Source organism: Solenopsis invicta, chromosome 14 (genome assembly GCF_016802725.1).
Source record: "Solenopsis invicta isolate M01_SB chromosome 14, UNIL_Sinv_3.0, whole genome shotgun sequence".
NCBI lineage: Eukaryota > Metazoa > Arthropoda > Insecta > Hymenoptera > Formicidae > Solenopsis > Solenopsis invicta.
Genome location: NC_052677.1, coordinates 16,980,195 through 17,007,066, shown reverse-complemented (window position 1 = coordinate 17,007,066; position 26,872 = coordinate 16,980,195). Strand labels below are relative to the sequence as shown.

Here is a 26,872-nt window from a genome sequence, read left to right as displayed (position 1 = left end):
CAACAATTCAATTCGATATATAGTTACAATTGAAAATCAATCTTCTAGTATAAAAAAATTAATAAAATAAAACTGATTATTATAACCAATAATTTCGATACAAAAAACAATCATGGAGATCGTAGACAGGCTGGCGGTTTTTCCGACGTCCAGTTCGTACAACAGCGTGAAATGCCGTTTGATCTGCGCCCGTAGAGGTCACGATTTACTCACGAAACGGATCGACGGTCTCTTAAACCGATTTCGCGCGATTGCGTCGCAATTACTCAAGAGCAAATCGCAACTCGGCCAAGTTATGAGGGACGCGGCCTTCTCGCTGGTCGAAGTCAATTACGCGACAGGTGGAGTAAACGAGCTGGTCCTGCAGGCGGTCAACAAGGCCAAAACCAAGATTCAATCCAGGCAGGAGATGATCGGTGGAATTCGACTGTGGATTTACGAGCCCTTCCGCAGTGGCGGCGATCCCTTCAGGTTTGCCGGATTGGCCAGAGGCGGTCAACAAGTGATTATACGCCATACGATATTTGCTATATGATAAACGCAAATTTTATGGAGATTCTTCAGCTTACGAAAGTGGAAGAGAATACCTCACATGATTTTTCATTTATTTATATATGTTTTAATAAAGGAGTTTTTAGCATCGCCATTTTTAAAATACTAAACGATAAACAAATATATTAATTATTTATTTATTTATTTTGTCATAATGATAAGCCTTATAATTTTATAAATTCTAAACTTATTCTCAAAATTTGATCTTATATGAAAAGACTGGAGAGCCTCTTTAATTTGATCAATTGTACACGTCGCTGTCGGTAATCCGCAAGCTGCCGTATGCCAACAGGTGGCTAAATTGAAGATAAATTACGAGAAGGCGATCAATCTACTGGTCGAATTGGCATCATTGCAGCGCAACTTTCAGATCCTCGACCGGGCAGTCAAGACGACGAGACGTCGCGTAAACGCTCTTCGGCACATCATTATACCACGATTAGAACGAACCCTCGCCTACATCATCACCGAGCTCGACGAGTACGAACGAGAGGAATTCTATCGCCTTAAGAAAATACGGGAGCGGAAGACAAAGCAACGCGACAGGCGATCCTCTTACGATTTCACTCGGAACGCCAACGTGCTTGACGACACGGACGAGGACCTTCTCTTTTGACGCAAACGACTGTTCTTGATTTTTCAGAAAAATAAAATCAAGGAAGAAAACGAAACAAATTTTTTTTCTGTTTTCTTTCCCGAGAAATGCAGAAAAACAGCTGAAGTAATGAAGTACTAGTATTTTTCTCTCTTTTAGAAAAATAAAATTGATGGAATAACCCGATTTTTCCCATTTCTTTTGAAAAAATGCGGATAACACTGTGACAATGACAGCGGACTTTATTGATAAATTATTTATTTCTTATAGTTTTTAAATGTGAGAAAGAAATCTTAAAGCGATTGACGTAGAGGGACAAAAAACCCATACACAATACATTCCAACAATGTTGCAAGAACTTTGCGACGCTGTAATATACTGTGCTGTATGGAAAGTGATATTATCTTAAAAGAAAAAAACCTGGAAAAATTTTTTTTCTGCAAATTTTCCAGGAATTTTTCCAGATCAAAGAACATCATTTACGAAAGAAATCCAAGGGCGGATATGCAATCTCGAGAGCGCGCTTTCAAAGGCACGCAGCGGCACGAATGTCCGTGACAAAGCTATTTTTTTACGTAGTTTGGGCTAATAAATTTTTCACCCCGTTCGAGCGAGGAAGGAACAACAAGAGAGAATGCCGAGTCGCTCTGCAATAAATGCCGAATCTCTGAACGAGCGAGGGAGAAAGCAACGAAGAAACGAGATGGAAAGGAGAATACGAGAGAAGGGGAACCCGAGGAACTCCAGACCCAATTATACCAAGAAAATACAGCCCGTAAAGGCAGCCTTAACCGCTGCCAAACATCAGGATATGATAATGAGAGCGTGCCCTTCCCTCCCTCCTAATCTACTCTCGACGGATCTTGTAGATGTAGCAGCTGCCGAAATGGTAAGAACCTCCTCCTTCCACGCAAGACTTTCAACTCGCCAGATGATAAATATTTCTCATATAAGCAAAGAGATATATCTTTTAAATTTTTCAAAGATATTTTTGCCATGTCTTAAGATGTCTTGAATTCTTTTTTAATTTCGAAACATGCAATAATTTGAGATGTCATTCAGATATATTGAATTAAGTTATCTTTCGGAATAATTTTAAAAATAGCTTTTTTTTAAGATGTTCACAGAGTTTTTTTAGGAATTCTAAAAAATTATGTCTAGTAAAATCTTTTTAGACACATCTTTTAGACAATTTCTAGACATAAACATTAAAAATGTTAAACAAATGTTTTTATACGTCAAAAAAGCATAACGTTTCTTAAATATTCATTAAATATAATCGGAGGAGGTTCCTTTCATATATTTTTGGAAGAAATAGAAAAAGTCTTAAACATAATAAATAGTACTTGATAAATCAAGTGTTCGATTGGTGCGACGCATATACTGAAATTACTCTATTTTACAAATATCCACAACGACCTCGATGTTTTCTGAGTTTGCTTCTACTTTTTTTTTTTTTTTTTTTTTTTATCAAGTTCCGTGAGATCTCTTGACCGATAACTCCTTCGTGAGAACGACTTCTTTTGCTATTTCGCAACGCGCGTTTATGTTCAACCGCTCAGGCTTAAAATATGCTCATTTCCTCTCTCTTTCTTTATAAGTTATATACGCACGTGAAACGTAATATACAAAAATGATTCCGCGCCGCATACCGAACGCAGAGTAATCAGAGTCGGATCGAGTCGATTGGACTCGATCGCCACTGATCGCCATGCGGTGAACAACGGAGAAGGCACACGACGGGACGATGGAAACCTCTGCCGGAGTGGAGAGAGGGGAAGGCCCTGTAAAGAAACGAACGAGCGAAGGAGGGGATGGAGGGGAGGGATAAACAGACGTCACGCTAGGGCGCGATCTCCGTATCCGTGGACGAGTGCGTTTAGTCGCACGGAGATCTTCGAGGAGCGAGGATAGCGCGCGGTTTAAATCCCTGCCTCGGACATTAATAATCCTGCGATTAACTCGCGATTAAATTCGCCATGATCCGCCCGTCGGGGGATCATTGTAGCACGCGCGATCGCTTTCCGCAACGTTTCCGCGCGTGAAAATAAGGCGACCGTCTTATGATGCGGTCGTCTTTGTGATCGGCTGCTGCAACAGCTCGCGTTTGAAATCGCGCTCCTGTGTCAACGCTACGTCGTTTAAACGCGCGCGTGTCGCGCGTCAACATTACGCCGAATCGTGGATCGTTGATCAATCATTGTTGGATGCAGAGCGTGCACACGTGCTCACGTATATAGTTTCCTTCCCCGGAAAGTGACGAGTGCCACTGCTAACACGTGCGTAATGAGCGAGACTCACTGAAACATAACATAATTCATAAATTATTAGGTTGAAGCCTGTGAAATCTAAATTTCGTCGAGTTTGATATCCGTGTCGCGAGAGACACGAGGGTGACGTGAGTTGGCTGTTATCGCGTTAGAGATCTGACTGTCAGTTTTGTTGGAACTTGATTAAATTAAAATCAAGACCGTGTCTGCGCTGGAGAAAAACGCCGGTTAAATTGATCTCATTTAACGCGCAAGCAAGTTAATTGAATTCCCCGTTAAGTCGAGATTGAATTTGACAGCTCTTTAAATGAAGCTGCGACAGGACCGTAATTATGACGAGAAAGTGAGTCCAGTTGAATAAATAATAAAATTACATCTTAATTAATCGATAAAAGACGTGTCTCTTTTGATCTAATTTTGAATTTTTAAATAACTGTTTTTAATGTAGTGCAATTTTTTTTTTCATACATTAACACTACTTAATAATTAACATTTAAGAATTAAAATACTAACAATTTTTTACACTTTTTTTACTTTATAAATTACAAGAAGTTATAACTGAACTAATTTCACTAAGCTATTTTAATTAGAATTAGGTAATAACTAAGTTAAAAAATTAATAACTCAAGTTAATTAATAACTCAAGTTAACTCAATTATTTTTAAATTAAAAAAAAACAAGTTTTAACTTATTAATTGTTTTTTCCAAGCTAAAATCTATGTAAAAAAATTACATTTTTACATGCAAAATCATATTTCTTTGCAAAAGAGTTCAATTAAAATTAAATTTACAAAGATCCTGAAACTCATACATTTATATATGTTTTACGTTTATTTATCTTCTGTATTTATGTTTTACGTTGTTTTAGAGTGTCTAATTGAAATCTCCGCATTATGCGCGCTCGACGTCCTAACACGCCGATCGACCGACGGCGAGTGACACATACGAGGGAAAATTTTAAATAATGTCTTTTACGATTTAACAATTTGAAAAATCGTGAAAAATGCGTTGGATTCTGTTACCGTTGTTGACGTTGGTGCGCGCAATATGGTGCGCGCACGGCGCCTGCGAGCCGATCAGAATCGAAATGTGTCGCGGTCTCGGCTACAATGTCACTGTCATGCCGAATCTAGTTGGTCACGAGATCCAAGGCGATGCTGATTTTACTTTGCAAACGTTCAGCCCGCTTATTCAATATGGATGCAGGTAAATGCGCTTTCATAACTCTATAAAAAATGTTTATAAAAATTAATAATATATTACATACATAGTTATAATTATTAATAATTCATTATTATTTGGGTTTATTATTATATATTATTATTATCATCATCAATTTTCGTTTTTTCCGTAAAAATCTACAAGCAAGCTAGCTGACTTCATATTGAGTTTTTGACAATTCACCTCTCAAGCTTTGAATAATTTAAAAAATAATAATTTCTAAAATAGAATCTTTTGATTGTTGCAGTGCGCAATTGCATCTATTTCTGTGCTCGGTGTATGCTCCAATGTGTACCGAGAAGGTGCCCGCACCTATCGGCCCCTGTCGAGGCTTGTGCGAGCAAGTGCGAGCCCGTTGTTTCCCAGTTCTTCAGGGATTTGGCTTCCCCTGGCCCGCCGCGCTGAACTGCTCCAAGTTTCCACCGGAAAACAATCATCAACACATGTGCATGGAAGGACCGGGCGAGCCAGGACCGGCTAATCCTATCCAGGTACGTAGTAGCGATCAACCGAGTTGTCGAGTAAATAATAATCAAATAATTAACAATTAAAAATAGATTGCATTTTATACATAACACGTTTAAAAACGAGAAAAACTTATATGCGATCATAGCAGGATCTTGGCGCTGAAATATTTCTGGATTTTACATACAATTTCTAATTCTTTCAAACTGTGTACCGCTACTTTCGGTTTCAAACTCTTAGATTGAATCAGAAACAGTATTATCACAGAATTAAATTGACAATGTTAGCATCAGTAATATAAATTTACTTGTCAATTTAATTACTGCTAAAGTCCTATCTCGTCTTAAATTATATTAAATAATAATCACCGTTCGTTTATTCAGGCGGTGAGCACCAGCAACGGACCCTGGGGCTGCTCCTGGTACGCCAAATCCGGATTATACACCTTCTTAAATCGCTCTGGAAAATGCGCCGCCGCTTGTGACGCCGATATCCTTTGGTCCCAAAAGGATAAGAGGCTCGCGGAGGCTTGGATGGCCGTGTTCGCGACGGTGTGCCTGGTCTCCGTCGCGGTCGCCATTCTGACACTTTTGAAGCCGCGCAAGCGGCCTATCCTCACCACTACCGCAGGTAGGAATCTTTTGCAAAGAGAAAACATTTCCATATGAAATTGTGAGAGAGCTCTGACAGCATGCATGTCCAAAATCAAGACATAAGATTCAAAGACATCTCTCTAAAGCCATCTCTCAGCATGACGTGGCTCAAAAACATCTTTAAGTCACTTTAAGACGTCTAATGACCCGATTTCGGACACGGTGTTATCTGGGTTTGTCTCCACTTTAAATTGAACTTCGAGTTACATTTTTCATTTTCGACAACTTTAAATATCGCTATTTGATTAATTTTTTAAATTAGTTTTCAAACCATCATATTTAATAAATAGCATAACGGATTGATAAAATGATTGAAAAATTGTTATGTTAGTTTCATAATATATATTTAATTCAACGTAAAACCCAATGAGTTTTTTGTTTCAAAAAATTAGATTTGAATTAAATACATAACTTTATTAAATTAACATCCAATTATCGTTTTATTAGCCTTTTATACTCGCCTATTTGTTAATTTTTATACGAACCGTTCAAGATTTTTGTAAATGATTTAATTCGCAAATACGATTAAACAAGATGTTATTATTAATATTTTCAGAGCGTGCAATAGTCTTCTTGACAATCTGTCATGCGGCAGTCGCAATTGGCTACGTAATTCGATTGGCTGCCGGTCGGCTGAACGTCGCCTGTACTCCCGCGATTCCGTTACATCCGCAGGATCAAGCTGTCTTGGCCCAACAGCAGCAGCAGCAGCAACAGCAACAATATTTAACGCAAGACGGCCTAGCTAATCCGTATTGTGCTGTTGTCTTTTTGCTGCTCTATTACTTCGGAAACGCAGCGATCGTTTGGTAAGTTTGTACATTTCTACTCTCATCATTTCGAGATAATCAAGCTCGAGTAAGTTAATATAATTTTTTTAATGATTAAGTTTTTATCATTTAGTTTATCGTATGTTTATAAACAATACACGAGACGTTGGCATTGATTCAGTGTCGTTGGTGAAAACATAATTTCAATAGGTTTTGTTGATCGCCATTGTTAGATTTTAATTACCGCATAGGCGCGAGAATCGAATGATACTCGCGTAACATGTTTCAAAGTTGTCGGGTGTTGCAGAGCGCCTTGTTGCACTCGCCTCGCTGTGGCGAGACTGCATCATCCAAGGTAGGGATAACAATCTGGCAACAGTGTTGACTCCCCTCGTGCCGCTAACGAGCCTCTGACTCCCATCTCGTCCCATCCCATCTCATCCCGTTTATACCGAGAGCCTCATCTTAACGTGTCTAACGGGTGGCATACGCAAAAAATTGTCCGTTCGCCCGTGCTTGTTCCGATAATTCAATGTTGCGTCACACTGTATAAAAATAAATATAAAAAATATATTTTTAACGTATATATCTTTGGATTAGAGATTCTAGAATTTCACGATGAGCAAAGAGAGCTATTGCGACTTTAAAGGTCCAGTATTCAAAGAAGAGAAGAGAGCACTTTATAAACTCAGCAAACATCAAGCTATATGTAATACAAATGTAATGGTACGTAGTGTAGTATATAACGAGTGTTATATAACAGTTATATTGTTGAGTGGGAAATTTAACCAACATTTGTATTACATGTAACTTAGTGTTTCCTGGAAATGATTATTCTTTGGGCTTTGCTCTCACTGTATTTTCAAACTTTTTAAATCTCCATTCTATTTCAAAATTTCTAGCTTTTCCAATATCTAAATTACCATCTACATCTTGAGATTTTCATCTCGGCATATATTTACATACCTAGGATAGTCTATATATCCTAGATAAAACAGAAAAGTCATAATATCAAAAGTTATTTATTTATTACTTCCCAGTCAACACAGATCATCAGTTACATTGCATCTATATTAAAATTTCGCACTCACTTAATGTAAATGTAATACAACGACATATGTTATGTTACATTTACATCGTTGAGTGCAAAATTTTAACAGAAGTATAATATAACTGGTGATCTGTGTTGACCGGGTGAATGACATAATAATGTTAGGAGTGTAATTTTTTATTAACTTATAAATGACAAATAAAGTCATAAGCATGTTCTTATGACTTTATGTCCTACGTGAGATTTTTCTTGGAATCTTACGTATGCTAGTACCGTTTCTTTCATACGCAAGTCTCGAATAAACAAAGATCACCCGGTATATAAGATGGGTCGGGAGGAACCTTGTTGCCAGATATGCATGGAGTCAATGGCATTCCATCTTGGAGAAAGCAAGTTGCTTGAGAAGAAGAAAGAAAGTGTGAGAAAAGCAGAATGAGAGAAAAAGAGAGAGAAAGAAAGAGAAGACGGGAGATGGACGAAACGACGCTTCGAACCAAAAAACAAGATGATTCATAATATATGGATGCAATTTGCGGTGGCGATTATACAAACGAATTTCGCAGCATCGATCGTCCTATCATAGATTTTGCATATCTATTTAAACATTCAATTGTAAATTCAACCGTTCAAATCTTAAGAATTTATTTTTTGATTTTCATTGTTTCCGGATTCATATATAGTTTGTCAATTTTGCAACTTTCATACACTTTTTCGGATTCCAAGGCACATTCCATACAGCACATAATAGCAAAAATATTGCTACAATCTTTCAGCAACAATGCAGCTAATAATATGTTGTGTTGTATGGGATATTATGGATACTGTTCGAAATGGGTTTCGATCGAAATCATTTCATTTTTCCTGGAAAACACAATAGAAATCTAGGAAATGCCTCAACAATATTGAACCCATTCTGAAAGTCCCAGGTGTCAATATATGCCTGGGTTTTACATTGAAAAGCATCGAGTTTTAAATGCAAAATCGGCACGGTCGAGACCTATCGCGAGGATCCGACCCTGAACTCGAAGCCCGAATACTTTTGCGCACCGTGGTGTAGCGAACTCTATAGCGCATGGCCATAATTTACATCGAAAGAGCCGATAAACATCGCGCCCTACGGACACGAAACCACGAAGCCGTGCGCACCCAATGGACCCATAGGGCCTTACAGTCCCTAAGCCCCATGCATTGTCCTGTCTCGCCTTCCACCGCCTTCCCTTTCGCGTTATTCCCAACAACATGCGTCAAGTTTACGTGAAAAGTGACGACTTTAGAAGTTGTGATTTCTAGCGGCTAAAAAAGAAATCACGAATAATTTTCATCAAACTTTTTTATTTATCATACTCTATTCTTATTCTCGCGATTGCACCTTGATAAATTCGCGTATTGATAAAAAAAATCCGTGAATACTTTCATTTATTCCTTTGCACTTTTTTTTTCTTTGCGATAGTTTGTGAGAATTGGTAACGAAATAACTTATTAAAACTAAAAAATTAAAATGTACATACACACGCACACGCAAATTCATGGATTATTAAACCCGAAAATTAAATTAAACTCGAAAATTGTCACGTTTGCAAAAAATACAAGAGGCAACTAGGTCTCCATTAAAATCTTCCAAAGAATCGAATCGATAATCTGTGGTTCTACGCCATTGACAGAGAGGATCGTACGGCCCTATGGTGGTAGGTAATCCGGCAGTTTCGTGTTTCCGTTTCTCTCTTTTCTCTCCATCCTTCGTTCCTTTGCCCCGCGTTCCTCTTCTCCTCCCCCGTCCCTCTCTCTCTTTCTCTCTCTCTCCGCTCCGAAGGTTTGACGGCCGTCTCAAGAACGAGGGAAAAAGGACAAGTCGAAAGAAGGGCTCGAGGAAAGAGCTGATCCATCATCTCTCTCTCAGTGCCCAACCCGGGCCTTAAGCTTAAGGACCCGGATCCGAGAATTTCTCGATAATTTATCCGAGATAAGAGCCCCATCCGAGTCGACTACGCGCCAGCAAGGAACACGGGCGGATCATTGGAGCCTAGCGATAACAAGCCGCCCAGCGTTATCTGGCGTATTCTTTCGTTACATGAAAGAGAAAGAGAGAGAGAGAGAGATGAAACGACACCGTGTCTACCTTTCATAACATAAATACGACGTTGACGTATCATAAAGCACACTTTAAACAATCTATAACGCGAGTTGAAAGTCTCGGAATAGGATTTTATGTATGATTTTACATATTTCACGTTAAGGGGGTGTTATAGTTTGAAAGGGTGAAAAAAGTTTTTCAGAATTTTTTTAAGAAGATTTAAAAACAATTAACATAATTTTTCATACTATATAAGTAAAAAATTATTCTTATCTAGTGATAATTTTGCATATATATATATATAAATTTCATTTTCTTTAAAGAATTATATATATATATATAAATTTCATTTTCTTTAAAGAATTTGATAATCCAGCAAACAAAAATAAATTTATTTTAACATATTCAAATTCGTGCTCTAGATTTTCCGAATCTATTTGAATCCGAAAATAATATAATATGGATATAAATACAGCCAAATTCAACATGATATATAGCTTATTTTCTATTTCAATTCATTTAAATAAAAAAATGATATAAAGGAGACATGAATCCATCCAAATTCATAATGATGAATAGTGCATTTTGTATTCCAATCCATTTGAGTCTATTCGAATCCAAAAATACTCCGGGACTCTAAAGCGCGAATTCAGATAAATTAAGATAAATTGCAAATTTCAATTTGAATTTATTTTCCTTTGTTGGGAAGGAAAGCAGAAATTTTTCGCAGTTGTTCCAAAACATTGACTCGCATCGATTTTGCGGAGAACGTTAGCAAGTCGCGTACGTGAGCGAGCTCTTCCAAGTGCGAGTGAACGTCCATCGACGTCAATTTTTCCAAATTCACCGCGAGAGAAGGTGAAGCGAGAGTGCGCGAGGAAGAGAAAAATACTCGGACGAACCGGAGAGTGGGAACGGGAGAGGGAGGAACGCGAGGGAGAAGCATCGTCGTGTACAGGGGTCCCGCGGGGTATATAATCAGCGAGATGAGATGAGAGGGGCACTAGCTACCTCTTGTTTGTTTTGTTAGTTAGCGAGTCGTTAGGTAGTCTCTCCTCTCTCTGCCCTCCCCCCTGTGTCGGAGTCCGAGTTGCACGGAAACTGCGAGTGGTCGACCACCCAGCCGTGTAGCAGTGGTTACGAGGAGAAGGAGAGAGAGAAAGAAGAATCTCGTGCCACGACTAATCGGCCTTATTACGCATACTTTGACGAGATCGAGCTCGTTACTGCTTATTAATCGTGCCCGCGTCGATTGATGTCGCTGGACCGGAAACACCGTGGCGACTTCTTTTGCGTTTTTTTCTGTCTACTTTCTATGTGTTTACACACGTTTACCTTTTTTTTTTTGTTGCTAGTAACTCGTCTCGCCAAACGCCTAAACTTGTATTCGATTCGGTGTCCGATTCATCCGTGTGCTTCACGAAGCGATCGCGTCCCGCAAGGTGTTAACGTTTCTTCAGATTTTTTTTTTTCTTCCTCTTTCCCTTTCCCTTTTTATCGACGTTCCACGAGCGTAATCGCGTCGGGTGCGTCGCACCACTCCATTCATCACCGCGCGCGACCGGAATTCGCTGGGCGAGTTTTTGCTTTTCCAGCGCGATAAATTCGGAAGGGAATTAGCGAATCCGCCGAATCTTTCTCGCTCTTTCGGTCGTGCTAATCCAACTCCTTCGTTCCACAATTTCAGACTCGATTGCCTCACGAGAAGTTGGCCTCCTCCTCCTCCTCCTCCTCCTCTTCCGATGGAGACATCAGATTCAACGCTCTTGAAGCCTCTCTCACTTTGCGTCTTTCTTCTTAAGATAATATCCGAAAGTTGAAGGCACTGCAACATAAGAAACCGTCCAGAAATATATTTATTAAAAAAGATGAGTCGCGTTCTTTTTTCTTTTTTTTGTTATGTTCTCCAAAGTATTACGGCAAAGGTGCGAGGAGACTACCTGTTGGCAGGTCTGTGGATCGTGTAGATGCGTGCGAAGAGACACGGCTACCGTTGTTCACTCGGTAAATACCAGCGGCGGCAAACACTCGAGGAAAGGTTGACTGCCTTACTTGAGGCTTTCGGTAACCGGTGCGAGAAATTCAACGTGAAGAAAATTTATTCTTTATAAATAGACAGGATATGTTCTTTCATATCGCTCTCGACTACATTGACAAGAGAAGAAAGGTTTCGGTATTTGGTATTTGTGATTATAATTAAATGTTGATATTTATAGTTAAAAACTTTATTTTTATAGTTATTATTGCTATAATATTAGTAGCAATGCAGTGTGTTGCACTGATAAAAATGGAATTACAATTATCATAATTTAACCCTTAACTACACTAGTATTCTACACTAGTATTCTACAACATTTTGGGTTCAATTACCTCGCGGATGTAGGCCAGATTTGACTAGTATAATTAAGGGTTGATTGTATAGCTGGCTAATTATATTTTTAATCATTGGTGCCAATTATATTTAAATTACGACAATCGTAATTATTTTTTTCAGTGTAACGCATTGTATGTTATTACTTGTAATTATAAAAATGGAGTTCCTAATCTTGTAATTACAAATACCAAATACTTTTTTTAGTGTAATTTTTTAATATCGTTTGTTAATGTGAAATTTTAAATACTGTCATTAATGGTCTTATTTCAATTTAACATAAAAGAATTACGTTTGTACGTAGAAATGATTTCGCGTGTCTAGTCAAGTCTAGTGTTCTTAATTTTCCAGAAAAATAACTTTGAAGAAAAAATTAGCTTTTTCCAGGTGGTGAAATATAAGTATTGAAAATTTAGTTAACAACTCGTTTCTTTTCTCAGTGTAGCGTTGGGTCTTATCAGCATTTTGCTCCAATAATTTTAAATCCTTAATTTAATTAGTCAGTTTTAAACACTTTTCTCTCAATGTGACATTATCTTGAAAGAAAAAAAAACTTCAAAGAAATATGGCAAGATAGCCAAACAAAAAAAAATGTTTTGCCCAAAATTTCCGAGAAGTCAAGAACACTAGTGGCTCGTTGCACGAGTCTCGGTACGAGACGTGTGAATATCCGCGCGAGTAGTCGCTCCGGGAGCAACGAATCGGACTCGAACGAGCGAGAACTCGCTGAGAACCGTTTCGGAGCCTGGCACGAACAATGCGGTCCGGAGCGATGCGTGCTGGTCTCGCGTGAGACCAGAACGCGCCTTTCTTCGTCTTCTCGCGGCGACTCTGCACCGCACGCTGCCGCATCCGCACGCCGTCCGGCGTAATCCCCGGTCTCTTCTCCGGCAACCAGTTCGCCGGGGGAGAGCGGTTGCGGTGAAAAGCCGACTAATTAATCACGCGAGTCTCTCTCTCTTCGACAAGATCGAAAAGCAGCGCGAACAGGTCAAACGAGGCGCAAACACTTACTCCGGCTCGCTCTCGTGCTCGTCACTCCGTCTCGCTCTCGCACGCTGCTCTCTCGTCCTACTGCCTTAGCCGTCCTCTCGACTCCTCTCTCGCGTTCTTCCTTCCATCCTCTTTTATTTATTCGAGCCGCAAACTCACAGGGCCGTACAATTGATTCGAAGAAGCTCCCGAGGAGCATCATCGACAGAGACTTTACATCTCTTTGCATCCCTTCCAAGTTTACACATATAAGATCCGCTCTTTTAGCTCAACTTTCAACACAGTATTTATCTCTTCTTCTTCCTTCTCCAAAAACGAGAAGAGAAAAGGAGGAAAAGTGGACGTCGTGCGAAAAATTTAGCCAAAAAGAACAGGTCTGATTGATCTAGGCTGCATTCGGAGAGCTGTTAGCTCTATTTTGTCATTCTATCTTTGTCAGTCATTAAACATAAAATAAGAATAAAATGGCACAATAACGCTCACAGTACGCTCCGTGAACGCAGCCTTATAATCTTTAATTGTACTTTCTATATTTTAATTTTCAAAATCGTAGAGCTCCAATGTAACGCGAGTCCTGTGAAACTGCCGTAAAAGTCTCTCTCTCTCTCTCCTTCTTTCCTTGTGCTATTTGATACGATTTTAAATCGCAGGTGGGTCGTGATATGCGCGTGGTGGTGCATAATGGCCAGAAAATGGACGAGGACGGCCGGTAACTACAACAAGGAGGATAGTTTCGGGCCGCAACAGGGATTCTCAACCGTCGCCGCCGTCGCGGCCTGGGGCCTTCCCGCCGCGCACACCATCGCCGTGCTGGTCACGAGAGATGTTGACGCCGATGAGTTAACTGGTGAGTAGGGCATCACGCTTAGATAACTTAAAATTATCTACCCTCTAAATCGGTTATTTGTTGAATCGCAGCGAACAGTCCAATTTCAGGACTATACTTACATCAGTGATATAATCAGGGATAAATTTTTTTTGAACTAAATCAAGTTGAAATTAATGGCTTAGAAAATTAATTTAAGAACTTTACAAGATCGTAGATTCCAGCAAAGGTCCTCTGTTCACATTTTCCTTGCGCTTTTCCCTTCCTAAATATCTTCATCTGCGCCCGTTGGGCATTGATTTTCGAGCTGACCGATCTTTTGGCCTATGTAAGGCCAATGGCGCGCGATATTAAAACTCGCGTTGGTCAGCCTCTAAGAAGAATGCCCGGAGCGGTTTTACGGCCACGCCTCGTTATACCGTTTGTTTTATGAGGTTGCGCCATTGGCGTAGTTGAGTCTTCTCGGGATCCTCGGTTTTCGTCTTTTTCCCCTCTTGGATAATTGTTTTTTGTTTCTTCATCCCCACTCGTTTCTCCCCTCTGCCTATCTCTCCATGCCTATCTTTATCTGTCCTCGCCACCTACCTTCCATCTATCTTAATTCGAGTGGTCCAGCCGAGGCTATTTTATGCTAATGCGCACCGCTCTGCCGTGTTTATGTTCCCGATAAATTATGCTCAGGAGAGCGACCAACCGAGATTAGCATCTTCGAATTAAACGACCGGTTCGGAGCGTAGGGATACAACCTTCGATTATTCGTATAATCATTATATTTACGTTTCAATGTGTAAATACGGACAATACAAATAAATGCAGCAGCCCGTGAATTAATTTTAAATAACAATGTTAGAAAATGTATTACCTTTAATTGCTCTAAATCCATTTACGATCGCCGAAATTTCTCACATTCGTCCTCGTCATTTCACACCCGATGTTCTTCACCATGGGACGTTTCGACCGCGAGCAGTAGAGAAAAATATCAAATTGGGTCGATCCAGTGGATCGCGGAAGGAATGTCAGCGATGCACGCTCCGCCGCCGTCAGCTTGTCGGACCTGCCGCATTCTTCCTCGCGAAATAATCATTTTCCCGGCACGTGAGAAGCAAGATCGAAATTCTTCACGCTCGTGTTACACATACCTTGTTTTACGGATCTGAAATCAAATTCATATATCACGAATTATTAGATCAGAGAGAATTAGACACTTTTGATTATGACACTAAAGGTATGTCTACATAAAAAAGAAATTAACATTAAATTTCTTATTCGATATTCGTTTTCTCTTAACTCATAATGATGAGTTAAAAAAAAAGAATAACGATTATTGAATAATGAAAGTACATTTTTCTTAAAAGATAAAACTATATAAAATTTCTTTAAGTAAGCAAAGTGTTTAACGCGCTTATAATATAGTTACATTTCAATATTTACATTTTGGAAATAAAAATATACTCGAAACAAATATTTCTTTTCTGTGCGCGAGGCGTCATTTATTACTGAATCCGTGTACCCTCGTAACGTGCAATCGAGTCAATTTGCTGGCTGCATTTCGAGGAGTTACGGGGCTATCCGCGCGTATACATAAAGAAACGAGCCTGGTTAGTCGAGTTCCTTTCTCCGTCTCTCTCTCTTCTAGCGAGCAACATTCAATGCAAATACCTTCAAACTCGCCTCGCAACTCGTCACTGTCTGTCGATAAGACCAATGCGATTTGGAACCTTCCCCTGTGCATAAGAAATTTTTCTCAGACTGTTATTAAATCTTGTATATATATAATGCAATCTTCCCTATCATTTGAATAAAATTTATTTTTTAATTTTTCTAAACAGGAAAGTACAATTGCATCGCGTATAATAAATAACATTGAGGGAGTTATTAACAGATCACAATTGCAATTTTTATTTCAAATTGAACGATTTCCTACAAAAATCGAAAAAAGTCCAAGAAGTTAAATTTTAAGAAAAATGAAAAACTTCTTATCTTCAAATTATTCATTGTACAATTATAATAATTTTTCTCTAGACATATAATATTATCCTTTAAATATTAATTATAAAAATTAATAATGTTAATAAAAATTAGTACAACTAAAAATTAATATTTTGAAGATCTATTTAAAAGCAAAAGATAAAATTTGGACTTTCAGTGTTCTTGCAGAAATTTTTATAGATATTTATTATCCATTTCATAATATTTTACATTTATCTTTTTTTGTAATATCAATAAAGACAATAGATAAAGGAAAGCTTATTTAAAATATGGAGCAATCTTTTTTTTTTTTAATTTTTACTATTAAATTTTTACTAGAAAATATTTACTATTACATATATTTCTCATTCTCTGTTTAACCTTGTTGGAACAAAATTTTTAACAAATAATGCTACTAATAGAGAGAATAATTTGGTACTTTAACCCAAATATTTATTTTATGTATTTCTTTTAATTTAAATGAATTTGTAAACTTTGGTTTTTGTAGGAAATCCTTTAATTGTATTTTCTGTCATTCTAAGCTAATAATCCTCTACCTGATGATACTTCGCATTTGTAGGCAATTTGTATTTTTAAAAAAACAATCAGCGAGATCAATTTTTTGTTGCAGCAAGCTGCTTTGTTGGCCAGCAGAACGCACACTCCCTCCTCGTATTAGTACTGGCGCCGCAATTCGTCTACCTATCGTTTGGCACGACGTTCCTCTTGGTCGGCTTGGCGACGCTGGTGTTACCGCGACGACCGGCGGTGACCCCGACGTCGACGTCGACGTCGTCGTCCTCGTCGACGGCGGCTGCAGCGGCGGCGGCAGCGGTTCTCACCGCCCTAACGGCGTCCCACGCAAATCCGCTGATGCGCCCGCAGCGCGAGCTTCCCGGCAAATCGTCCCCAGCCGAGATCCACCGGCGGCAGAAGCAGTTGCTGACTCGCGTTGGTATCTTCGCCTGCCTCTACGCCAGCCTGATCGTCTGCCTCGCCAGCACGACCTTCTACGAGTGGTGGGGCAGGGAGACGTGGCTCCGGGCGCCGGAACCGTCGACGGCGCCGCGCATACCGGCACGACCTCTCCTGCAGTTCTTCGTCCTGCGGCTGGTGGTGACCCTCGGTGCCGGCATCATGGCCGCCGCGTGGATCTGGTGGCCAGAGGTGACGAGCGCGTGCCGCAAGCTGCCACACTGCAGGCAGCCGCCGTACAAGTGCCACCCGGTGCCCGTCGTGCACTGTTACAACGCCGGCACCGCCGGCAACCCCATATCTCATCATCAGATTCACCATCTCGCCCATCTCACGCCGCCGCAGCATCCCCTGTTGCATCAGCACGCGACGCTAACGAATTCGCAGATACCCCATAGGAATCACAAAAAGCATCGGAAGCATCGGAAACATTATCATTCCGGTAGCGAAACGCAAGTCTGAAAGCTGAACGCACAGTGATTCGCGCGAAAACGTCGCGTTCGTAATTGTTTTTTTCCTTGTTGCCTTAAGCCTATCGCATATAAAATGCATAACAGAACGTAAGACCGATGGGCCAATGAGGAGTCAACATAAAGTCGCCATATTGATTTATATAAGATTCTCACTGATCTATTGGTTTTATATTACGCGCTATTATACATTTCGTATGCTGTAGGATTTACGTATCTTGGATATGATCTTGAACGGTACCTCTACTCCGTTTATATTTAGGATTGTTTTTTTGTATCTTGTTTTAACTCAAGCGACACGATTTTAAAATAGATTTAAAATACGTTTGATAAACATTGAAAATCAATTTTAAACGTTTCAAATGAAATATAAACCTGTAAAATTTGATACGTTTTTTAAACTATTTAATTACTAAACGTTATAAAAACAAGATAACGTCTATTTTAATGCTTTTTTTTTCAAATTTAAAATACCGTTTTTATATGAGACATTTCGATGATTTAATAAAAGTTAAAACATTAAAAACGCTTAATAAACGTTTGTTAAAATGTTTATTAAACGTAAGTGGTTTGCTTGGGAAAATTCCATCCAGAGCCAACGATAGCATCTGGATATAATTATACTTGATCCTAAGTATAAGAGGTCAAAGTACCACCTAGAAATGATACAAGCGTAATGTATCTTTGTATTTGCCTGCCAATTTTTCTCACGGATACACGTAAATCCATTTTAAGTTATTTAGCTTCATCTTAATAGCGTCATCTATTCAATAATTATTCATCGATCTTCTTTTGTGGTCTGCAGTTAATTACATTCGATAAAGAAATGTTTAATTTTATGATATTAAAAAGTTTTATTTCTATTTTTTTAAATAGTTAAAAATGTATTGCATTTAAATCACTAAAATAATTTTTAAACGTTCAAATAAGGGACACAAATAAAACATCTTAGAATCAAATATTTCTTTGAATGTATAACATGTAATTACGCAAATTTAATGGCATTTTATTTTTTTCAGTTTATATAAAATCTTGCTTTATCCCTACTTAGTTCTGCAAACCTCTTCTTCAATTCCTTATCCTAATCTCTTACGTAATGCTCAATATTATCCAATCCAAAAATCGCGATCTCATTTATCAGTTATATCCTGCGGCACTTTGTTTTCTATTTATCCGCCAATCTTCCTTAATAATGTAGCTGGCTTTCTCGCCGATCATGATGGTCGGTGCGTTCGTATTGCCGCTGACAATGGTTGGCATTACAGAAGCGTCAGCGACTCTAAGTCCTTGCACTCCGTAAACTCTTAATCGTGGGTCCACGACTGCCTTGGAATCACTTTGTGGTCCTTTGCAGGTACTTGTTGGATGGTAAATTGTAAATGTAAAGTGCCGTATGGCGCACTCCCAATATTCGTATGTATCGAAAGAATATTTGTAACGGCCCGGGCCGGGCTATCACAGATATTCTTTCGATACATACAAATATTGGGAGTGCGCCATGCGGCACTTTACATTTACAATTTACCATCCAACAAGTACCTGCAAAATAGGGCCACAAAGTGATTCCAAGGCAGTCGTGGACCCGCGATTAAGAGTTTACGGAGTGAAAGGACTTAGAGTCGCTGACGCTTCTGTAATGCCACCCATTGTCAGCGGCAATACTAACGCACCGACCATCATGATCGGTGAGAAAGCCAGTGACATTATTAAGAAAGATTGGCGGATAAATTGAAAACAAAGCAGGACATAACTGATGAATCAGATCGCGATTAGATAATATTGAGCATTACGTAAGAGATTAGGATAAGGAATTGAAGAAGAGGTTTGCAGAACTAGGTAGGGATAAAGCGAGTATAAAATAGGATCAAGCGTGCCAAAGTCCCATAGAATTTAATAAATCCTCGTTGTAGGATAACATTAAATTTTAAATTGGTATATATATAACAAGCGAGACGATGTATCGCTTTCGTTCTGATTTATTGAAAGACTTATGTCAGGGTTGTGACGTTTTCAAGAACTTCAAGATGACAACATGTATTATTTATGTATGCTTTACGTTATTTTTAAACGAATATTTTTCATGTATACAATGCAAGCAATGTAAATATTGTAAATTATAAATAGAATAACTGAATCCAGAAAAAGTAGATTATAAAATTATTAATATATCCGACTTAGCATTGGTAAAATAAAAAATATATAATATTAAAAATAAAAGTAGAATATATAATTTTCAATATTTCTAACATACAATCTGAATCTTCTATGATCCAATGATTATTTAAATTACATAAGTTTCATTGTATACATGTAGAGTACAATATAGATTATTTATATTATATTTTATGCATCAACACCCAACCCTGATTATATGTATTATATAAAAGCTTTGCTGCGTCCCTGACGGAAATAAATTGCTGAAATTGTTGAAAACAACTTTGAAAATATTAAATCAATAATAAATGATTATTACTGAAACATTGTTGATATATAAATATATTTCAATATAATCATATTTATACTACTATATATAAAATACTATAAATTTTAAAAATAATTATTAAAAATGATGGAAAGAATGAAAAAAAAAAAAAAAAATTATATATATAATATTTATATAGTTTAACAGAAAGTTGTACACTGAAATACAATGAATCCTAAGAACAAATAATGAAAATGTTAGAAAAGTTTAAAACATTGTTATTCATTATAATGTTCAGCATAATATTTCCATCAGGGGCATCACAGCATCTTCTGTGCACACCATTGAATTTATCCGCCCAAATATTCGTGGGGACGAGAAAATGGTGAGTTACTAAACTAAATTTAAACCTCGAGGAATCGTAGAACAGGCCGGAGGGGAAGAATGCATTTGTTTCGATCTCCGTCTTCCTAAACTCGCGCAATGCCGTGATCGTGTAACTGTAAACGATACATACATGTATATAGAATATCTCGCATACAAATTGTAGAACGATCGCACCTTGACTCTGTGATGTATAATTTCTAATGGTGCGATTCTCATATGCTTTAATCTTTAAGTTGTCAGGAAATAAATTCGATCAATTTTCCTTTATCACACTTTTTATCCTCTCGTAAATGGATTTCGATTTTATATTAAAAAAAATAAAAAAGTATATAAGAAACATATTTGATTTCGTGTGATAACGACAAATTATTTAAATCGATCGTTAATACAATATGTAATACAGATATGTTAAAAATGTGTATATATTTCTAACAAAATAATAATTGTATAAAAATGGTGACAGATTCTTTGTTTAACCTACTTACCTACCGCCTACTAACCTTATTATTTTAGGTTAGGTTGCTAAGAATCGAGAGCACGGTGCGACCTTGTGTGGGCACGTAGAAACCAGAAGCCAGTGAAAAACTAAACAATTAAAAAAGGTAATGTATATACATATATATATATATATATATATATATATTATATATCACAAAAAAATACACATATTGAAGAATATTAAAAAAAAGTTATTGTATTTGTTTTAGCAGAGATAAAACGAAGATTAGTAAGATTTGATAAAAGTTGAGGTTAAGTATAGTTAACTGGCCGTAAACAGGACAAAGTATTGAAAAATAGTATCATTGATTATTTATAAAAAAAAAAAAAAACAATTTAAACACTTGATGAATTGAGGAAAGAAACATGGATAGTGATTTTGAGGATCTTGATGACAACATAATTGCTAGATTGAAGCAATTCAGGGAAGCAACTTTCAAAATCCAGGATATGGTGGAACTAGCCAATAATCCGTCGCTGTTAGAAGGACTTTCCAATGCACATAAAATTCAATATAACTTGCTGCTATCCTACAGTCTCAATAGTCTGTTCTGGATGTACTTAAGAACCGAAGGTGTGTAAGCATTGTGATATTTGAGACGAGTTTAATAGCTAATTTACATTTACATTGATTTGCACCAATGTAGCTTAACTTTAAACGCGATTTAAGTTACTATCTTTTTCTACGTTGTAAAAATTGGAAAAAAAATTAATGAAAAGTTAACCAAGCTTAGAGTTAAGAGTAAGTGCTTTATTATATAAATTATTTCAAATTATAGGAATTGATCCCTCAAAGCACCAAATCAGATTAGAAAACGAGAGGCTGAAGAAAGCAATGGTACGAGCAAAACAAATCAGTGATAAAAATACACTTATGCCACGTGTCAACAAGGATGCTGCTAAGAGATTTATGAGAAATAGTTTATTTGAGTTGAAACAGAAAAAGCCCAAGGACATGGAGAAAGAAATTGACAAGTCTAAAGAATCGCCACCTACATAAATTACTCGTCATACATAACATATTTATGTAAAATATTAAATCTAAGTTTTTTCTACCTATACATGTTTATCACTTTTTACTCGAGTAGCTTGAGATTTCATTTATTACTGTAATTAATATTTTCATAATTTTCTATTAAACAAGAAAGATTCAAACATTCATGTTGGATGAGCTATTTGATAATATTTTTAAAGTAAATGCAGCAAAGACAACACATTTGCATTACCATCTAATATATTGATAAGTTTTGATTTTTAATTATCTGATATACATATATATATTGCATTTTTGAAAAATTATGTCTCATTCTCTGTCAAGGATATTGCATTAATTGCTTTATAAAATCTATCGAGATATCTTTTATGTACAATTAAAAAGAAAGTATAAAAGTGTAAAAAGATAGATGCTAAGTTAGAAGATTTTTCTCTTCTCTTTATTTTGTTATTATTACAAATGACTTTTTAAGAGATTAAAATTTTAAGAATTTTTAAGGAAGAAAAATATAAAAACATTTTTAGGAATTGTATTGATTTCTAGTGTTTATATATATATATATATATTTTTTTTTTTTTTTTCCCTCCAATCCGACTTAGGGGAAAGAGATTCTCCAACCTGGAGTCTAAAAATGTTTATAATAAATTTTTTGCTATTAAGAAAAGGATAAAAAGTTTATGAGAATTTTTAAAAGAGGAAAATAGATCCATAGCATTTGTTAAAGAAATTATTAATTAATAATAAGTTGATTTTTTATTATAAATATTACAACGCTAGTAAAAAAATAAAAAATTTTATAAAATTCATATGCCTCACCTTCCTTCATGATGATTATGGATATAATATGCACATTGATACAAAATGTGACTTTTGCATTTCTTCTATTTAAAAATGTACAGTAGATCGTTTTTTTTTTTAGGTATTTTTTCTTTTCAAGTCTAAAACAAAAAACCTATGAAGATTAAATGAACAAACATGTTGACTTTTCTATTTTACTCAGGTTTTTCTATGCACCCCTAGCCTAACGGAAAACGAAGATGCGCAAACCTACCGCACTCACGCGGCCAATCACGGGACACGGTGCGCCTCTCGTCTCGGTTTCCTTTACCGCTTACCGCTACTGCTGCGCGCCGAGCGACGCGAGCTCCGCGTTTTCGCGAGAACAGAGCGAGAGTCGCGATCGAGCGTGAGCCACACGTTTTTCTGTTCGCATCGATCATCGTCGGCGCGATGGCAGCCCAGTGGATTCGTACAGCAGTAAGTAAGGCGGCCGAACCGTGCCGTCCGCGAAATTATCCAAGGAACTACCGCCCCGTCGTGCGTAGCCACCCCGTCCGCCTCTGCACGTCCTCCTAGCACCGAGCAAGGTTAGAATGCAAGGTGATCCTCGCGGATCACATCGCGTTCCGTATATACCCTCCTCCATCTCTCAGCCTTCGCTCTTACCTCTATTACGTCTATTACGCCTCTTACGCATTACTCTCCGTTGTCTCTCTCCCTCTCTCACCACGTGTCTACTCTCGTCACTGTTCCTCCGCGATATAGCTTAATGTTCTAATTCCGTCCTGCTCCCCCGTTTCCCACCTTGACCACCTTCTCCCGCGTGTTGAGAAACCGGATATTTCAATTGGCATAATTTCGGCGAGTTCGAATCTTGAAATTATTTTGTCGCGGCTGTCAGGTGGACGCAGATAATCCTCTCGTGCTCGTCCCACGGGAAATTCGGTCTCGCCGGAATCCTGCCAGTTTTCGAATGCAGTCTCATTGAATCGTATGTCGATGGTGCTAATAGATTTCTTCGAGGATCGCCGGTGCGCGGCTCTACAGCAGCACGGTACACAAATGTACCCTCATACCCGGAGACGGCATCGGACCTGAGATTTCCGCTGCTGTACAGAAGATCTTTGATGCCGCCAAGGTGAGATGTACTTGCTCGATTGCTGACCTGGAAAATTGAGAAAAGTTAGGGAAAGTAACCCTCACCTACACTGGCCAAACAAGGGTAGGGTAGGGTAGTTTTTTTATTTTTCTTCTTCCAATGTAAAGAGAAAAGGATAAACTGTGAACTAGTAGAGCCAGTTCAGCTAAGAGTGCTAAAACAATCAAGCCTCTTGTATTTTGATAAGAGTTTTAACTGAATTAAAATTTTAAAAAGTTGGTGTAAAGCAGTAGTCTGCTGTAATATTTAAATATTCTGAAACTGAAAAATAATTCTTTATTACAAATATAACCAAAAATAAAGTTTATAGAGCTTTAAATAATAAATATTTTCTTCCAATTTTCAGTATTAATTTTAAGATATTTTTTTCTAAATAACAGTAAATATTTATATGCAGTATAACTGTGCAGTGGAGAACATGGTTATATCCTACCAGTGTAGTTAAGGGTTAATTAGTCAGGAAAAACCTAGAAAGTCAGGGAGAGCTATAAAAAGTCTAGAATTTAGGCTTTGCTCACGATTTCCTTAAATACTCCTATTCTAAAGAGTATTTTTGCTTTTTTAATGTTATATCTAACATTTCTTTATAATGTAATGCATTCAAAATTTACATACTTTACAAATTGTTTCTTACATATTAGAGCCGTGGCATGTAGAAAAACTTAAGGGGATACTAATACTGTTGGTTTTATCGACCGAATTGATCTATGTGTGCGTGCGATACTGATGCAGTAAACATCATTATCTACAAACTACTACATCAATTTTATGTGCAGTAAATATCACGACTCGACTGCAGAAGATAATAAAATCAATATTTTGTTATCAACTTCTTCAATATGTTGTTTAAAAACTATGAATTAGTAAATTTAAAATCTTTTATTTTTTATACGAAATTCTTTATTCCACCTTGCCATATTGTTTATGCTAGAATTAAAGTAAAAAATTTATAATTCTGTGAAATCAACAAAAAATTACTGTATAAAAAATACCGCATAATTCAATCGGTAAAACAGATCTATCGCCAGTATTTCCTTAACTCTTTGAACCTGGAATTAATTTTATTTGAAAAAAATTTTTGTTTATTATAATACTTTTAATAGTGTAGAGATGGTACCTGATTTTTTTTATATCATTTTTATATTAATGATTTTGAGGAAACAAAATGTTCAAATATCGATTAATTTGATGGATGGATTTGAAGAGTGTCGTCTCAAGGCAACAACAGGTGTGAAAGAGTTAAATAATAATAAAGATGACCAATCACAGTTGATTATACTTTTACTGTAAAACGATAAAGAAGTTGCATTTATTCCATTGTAAAAAACATTTATTTTTCTGACATTTAAATTTTATCTAAAGATTAGATATAATAGTATTGTTATTTAAATATATTTAAAATGCATGACCAATACACCTTGGAATAATAGAATTTAATTATATATTATTTGTTTCTTCTTCTTTAAAATTCTACAGACTTAGGAGAGAAATTTGTTTCGGTCAAAAACATCTGTCTCTTTCATCACCAATTAGCTTATGCTAATCAGAAGACTTAAATTGTGTAACTTAAATTGTGTACATTTACTCAGTATCTTTTAATGGTGGACACGTTTGATATTCTTATCATGTTATTGATGTCAATGTATGTATTTACTTCAACAGGCTTTTTTACAACAATCTTTTCTCTATATTAAAAAAAAAAAAAAAAAAACAGGTACCAATAGAATGGGAGTCAGTTGACGTAACACCGGTAAAAGGTCCAGATGGCAAATTTGGTATACCACAAGCGGCCATTGATTCTGTCAATAGAAATAAAATTGGTCTCAAGGGACCTCTAATGACTCCAATTGGAAAAGGTCACAGGTCGCTCAATCTTGCACTTAGAAAGTAAGTATTTCGGAATTTACATGCAATCAAGCGTAAAATTAAATTAATTCCACGAGATGCGCGAGTATATATTGGCTTCATTTGTAGAACGGCGTCGCTGTAGCTATAGTGTGTGATGCATGCATGCTTACGTAATCATAATGTCGAGCGATAAACGCAGATGATTGCTCTAAATTAAACGTTGCTTCTCTCATGTAAAATACGTATGTTTAACTTATCTGCTTGCAAATATTTGCAGGGAATTTAATTTGTACGCCAATGTGCGACCGTGCCGATCCTTGGAGGGGTACAAGACGTTGTACGATAATGTCGACGTTATCACCATTAGGGAAAATACGGAAGGTGAATACTCTGGTATAGAGCACGAGATTGTAGAAGGTGTTGTACAGTCTATTAAATTAATTACGGAGGAGGCCTCTCGTAGGGTAGCAGAATTTGCTTTTCAATATGCTACAGACAATAATAGGAAAAAGGTACAAGATATTTTTTACAAACGGCGAAACGCCGACAAAGACTGTAACAAATTACACTGGCTAAAATATCTTTGTAGGTTACTGCTGTACATAAGGCGAATATTATGAGGATGTCGGACGGCTTGTTCTTGAGGTGTTGTCGAGAAGCCGCACAAAAGTTTCCATCTGTTAAGTTTGAGGAGAGGTACTTGGACACAGTTTGCTTGAACATGGTGCAAGATCCAAGTCAATACGATGTGCTTGTCATGCCTAACTTGTATGGTGATATTTTGTCTGATATGTGTGCTGGACTCGTCGGAGGTCTCGGTCTAACACCAAGCGGAAACATTGGTTTAAACGGAGCCTTATTCGAATCGGTACAGTTATATTATGATGCGCGAATAAATTTTACATTATATTTTAATATATAATACCCATCTCTTACTGAAGAAAAAAATTTTAGACGAAATGATAAATTCGATTGTTATATAGGTACATGGAACAGCACCCGATATTGCTGGCCAAGACAAGGCAAATCCCACGGCGTTACTACTCTCCGCGGTAATGATGCTAAAGCATATGGGCCTAAACAGTCATGCGAAAATCATCGAACATTCTGCTTACGACACTATCAAAGAAGCAAAGTATTTAACCGGTGATCTAGGCGGCACTGCAAAATGCAGCGAATATACCGATGAAATTTGTAAGAGAGTCGCCGCGCAAACCAAATAAAGGGCAGACACTTCGTTGGCTAAAATTTGAACTGCCAAGTACTCGTAGAATTTGTGTGTCCGCTCCGCTTCGCGATGAAGGGACCGTTATTTTTTACCAACTGGTTGTATCACATGCAGTTTTGTGTGTGCGTCCGCATTGCAAATCCGCGATTGGTTCAATTAATGGATTACATACCGTTAAATAATTCTCCCAGTCGTTCACCTGTATACATGTAGATTTTTTCTTCCTAGATATTCTCGCTTGATTTAATTCGCGTAAGGTTCATCAGATCATATCAGATTATACATTGGAAATTGAGGATTACGAT

The 26,872-nt window shown here is 37.4% G+C and overlaps 3 protein-coding genes and 1 long non-coding RNA gene across 20 annotated transcripts; 3 read left to right on the top strand and 1 right to left on the bottom strand.

Moving 5' to 3' along the window:
* The first annotated feature begins 26 nt into the window (after positions 1 to 26).
* On the top strand, positions 27 to 1,566 carry LOC105207804 (V-type proton ATPase subunit D). Its single transcript, XM_011177449.3, has 2 exons — positions 27 to 502; positions 845 to 1,566. The coding sequence occupies exons 1-2, from the start codon at positions 113 to 115 to the stop codon at positions 1,166 to 1,168; spliced, it is 714 nt and encodes a 237-aa protein (XP_011175751.1). The 5' UTR covers positions 27 to 112; the 3' UTR covers positions 1,169 to 1,566.
* Positions 674 to 23,345, bottom strand: LOC105207664. Of its 14 annotated transcripts, XR_005576352.1 has the most exons (12): positions 22,999 to 23,345; positions 22,604 to 22,904; positions 22,369 to 22,490; positions 20,546 to 20,645; positions 20,084 to 20,173; positions 14,701 to 14,991; positions 10,984 to 11,473; positions 6,771 to 7,071; positions 5,472 to 5,741; positions 4,822 to 5,121; positions 4,440 to 4,643; positions 674 to 3,447 (listed from the first exon to the last, which is right to left on the bottom strand). It is a non-coding gene; the product is annotated as an uncharacterized LOC105207664 (long non-coding RNA). The 14 variants fall into 14 exon arrangements; XR_005576356.1 differs by lacking the exon at positions 22,999 to 23,345 and having other exon boundaries at positions 20,561 to 20,645; positions 22,604 to 22,745; XR_005576357.1 differs by lacking the exons at positions 22,369 to 22,490; positions 22,999 to 23,345 and having other exon boundaries at positions 22,604 to 22,737.
* On the top strand, positions 3,444 to 20,899 carry LOC105207665 (frizzled-4). Of its 4 annotated transcripts, none has more exons than XM_039457556.1 (9): positions 3,444 to 3,760; positions 4,286 to 4,623; positions 4,886 to 5,129; positions 5,487 to 5,733; positions 6,313 to 6,565; positions 13,663 to 13,859; positions 16,438 to 20,263; positions 20,574 to 20,662; positions 20,768 to 20,899. In XM_039457556.1, the coding sequence occupies exons 2-7, from the start codon at positions 4,421 to 4,423 to the stop codon at positions 17,241 to 17,243; spliced, it is 1,950 nt and encodes a 649-aa protein (XP_039313490.1). In that variant the 5' UTR covers positions 3,444 to 3,760; positions 4,286 to 4,420; the 3' UTR covers positions 17,244 to 20,263; positions 20,574 to 20,662; positions 20,768 to 20,899. The 4 variants fall into 4 exon arrangements, with proteins under 4 accessions (XP_039313490.1, XP_039313492.1, XP_039313489.1 ...); XM_039457558.1 differs by having other exon boundaries at positions 20,771 to 20,890; XM_039457555.1 differs by having other exon boundaries at positions 16,438 to 20,662.
* Positions 22,676 to 26,750, top strand: LOC105207663 (probable isocitrate dehydrogenase [NAD] subunit alpha, mitochondrial). The gene is made up of 6 exons (XM_011177234.3): positions 22,676 to 22,809; positions 23,345 to 23,470; positions 25,206 to 25,378; positions 25,617 to 25,851; positions 25,929 to 26,207; positions 26,323 to 26,750. The coding sequence occupies exons 1-6, from the start codon at positions 22,783 to 22,785 to the stop codon at positions 26,560 to 26,562; spliced, it is 1,080 nt and encodes a 359-aa protein (XP_011175536.1). The 5' UTR covers positions 22,676 to 22,782; the 3' UTR covers positions 26,563 to 26,750.
* The last annotated feature ends 122 nt before the right edge of the window (positions 26,751 to 26,872 follow it).

Bases quoted from the DNA above. Each gene is read 5' to 3' on its own strand.
- LOC105207804 (XM_011177449.3), top strand. From the start codon at position 113: ATGGAGATCGTAGACAGGCTGGCGGTTTTTCCGACGTCCAGTTCGTAC. The intron at 503-844 runs GTGATTATACGC...GTATGCCAACAG, and splicing joins TGGCCAGAGGCGGTCAACAA to GTGGCTAAATTGAAGATAAA.
- LOC105207665 (XM_039457556.1), top strand. From the start codon at position 4,421: ATGCGTTGGATTCTGTTACCGTTGTTGACGTTGGTGCGCGCAATATGG. The intron at 5,130-5,486 runs GTACGTAGTAGC...TCGTTTATTCAG, and splicing joins GACCGGCTAATCCTATCCAG to GCGGTGAGCACCAGCAACGG. The intron at 5,734-6,312 runs GTAGGAATCTTT...TAATATTTTCAG, and splicing joins TATCCTCACCACTACCGCAG to AGCGTGCAATAGTCTTCTTG.
- LOC105207663 (XM_011177234.3), top strand. From the start codon at position 22,783: ATGGCAGCCCAGTGGATTCGTACAGCA. The intron at 25,379-25,616 runs GTAAGTATTTCG...AAATATTTGCAG, and splicing joins CTCAATCTTGCACTTAGAAA to GGAATTTAATTTGTACGCCA. The intron at 25,852-25,928 runs GTACAAGATATT...ATATCTTTGTAG, and splicing joins CAGACAATAATAGGAAAAAG to GTTACTGCTGTACATAAGGC.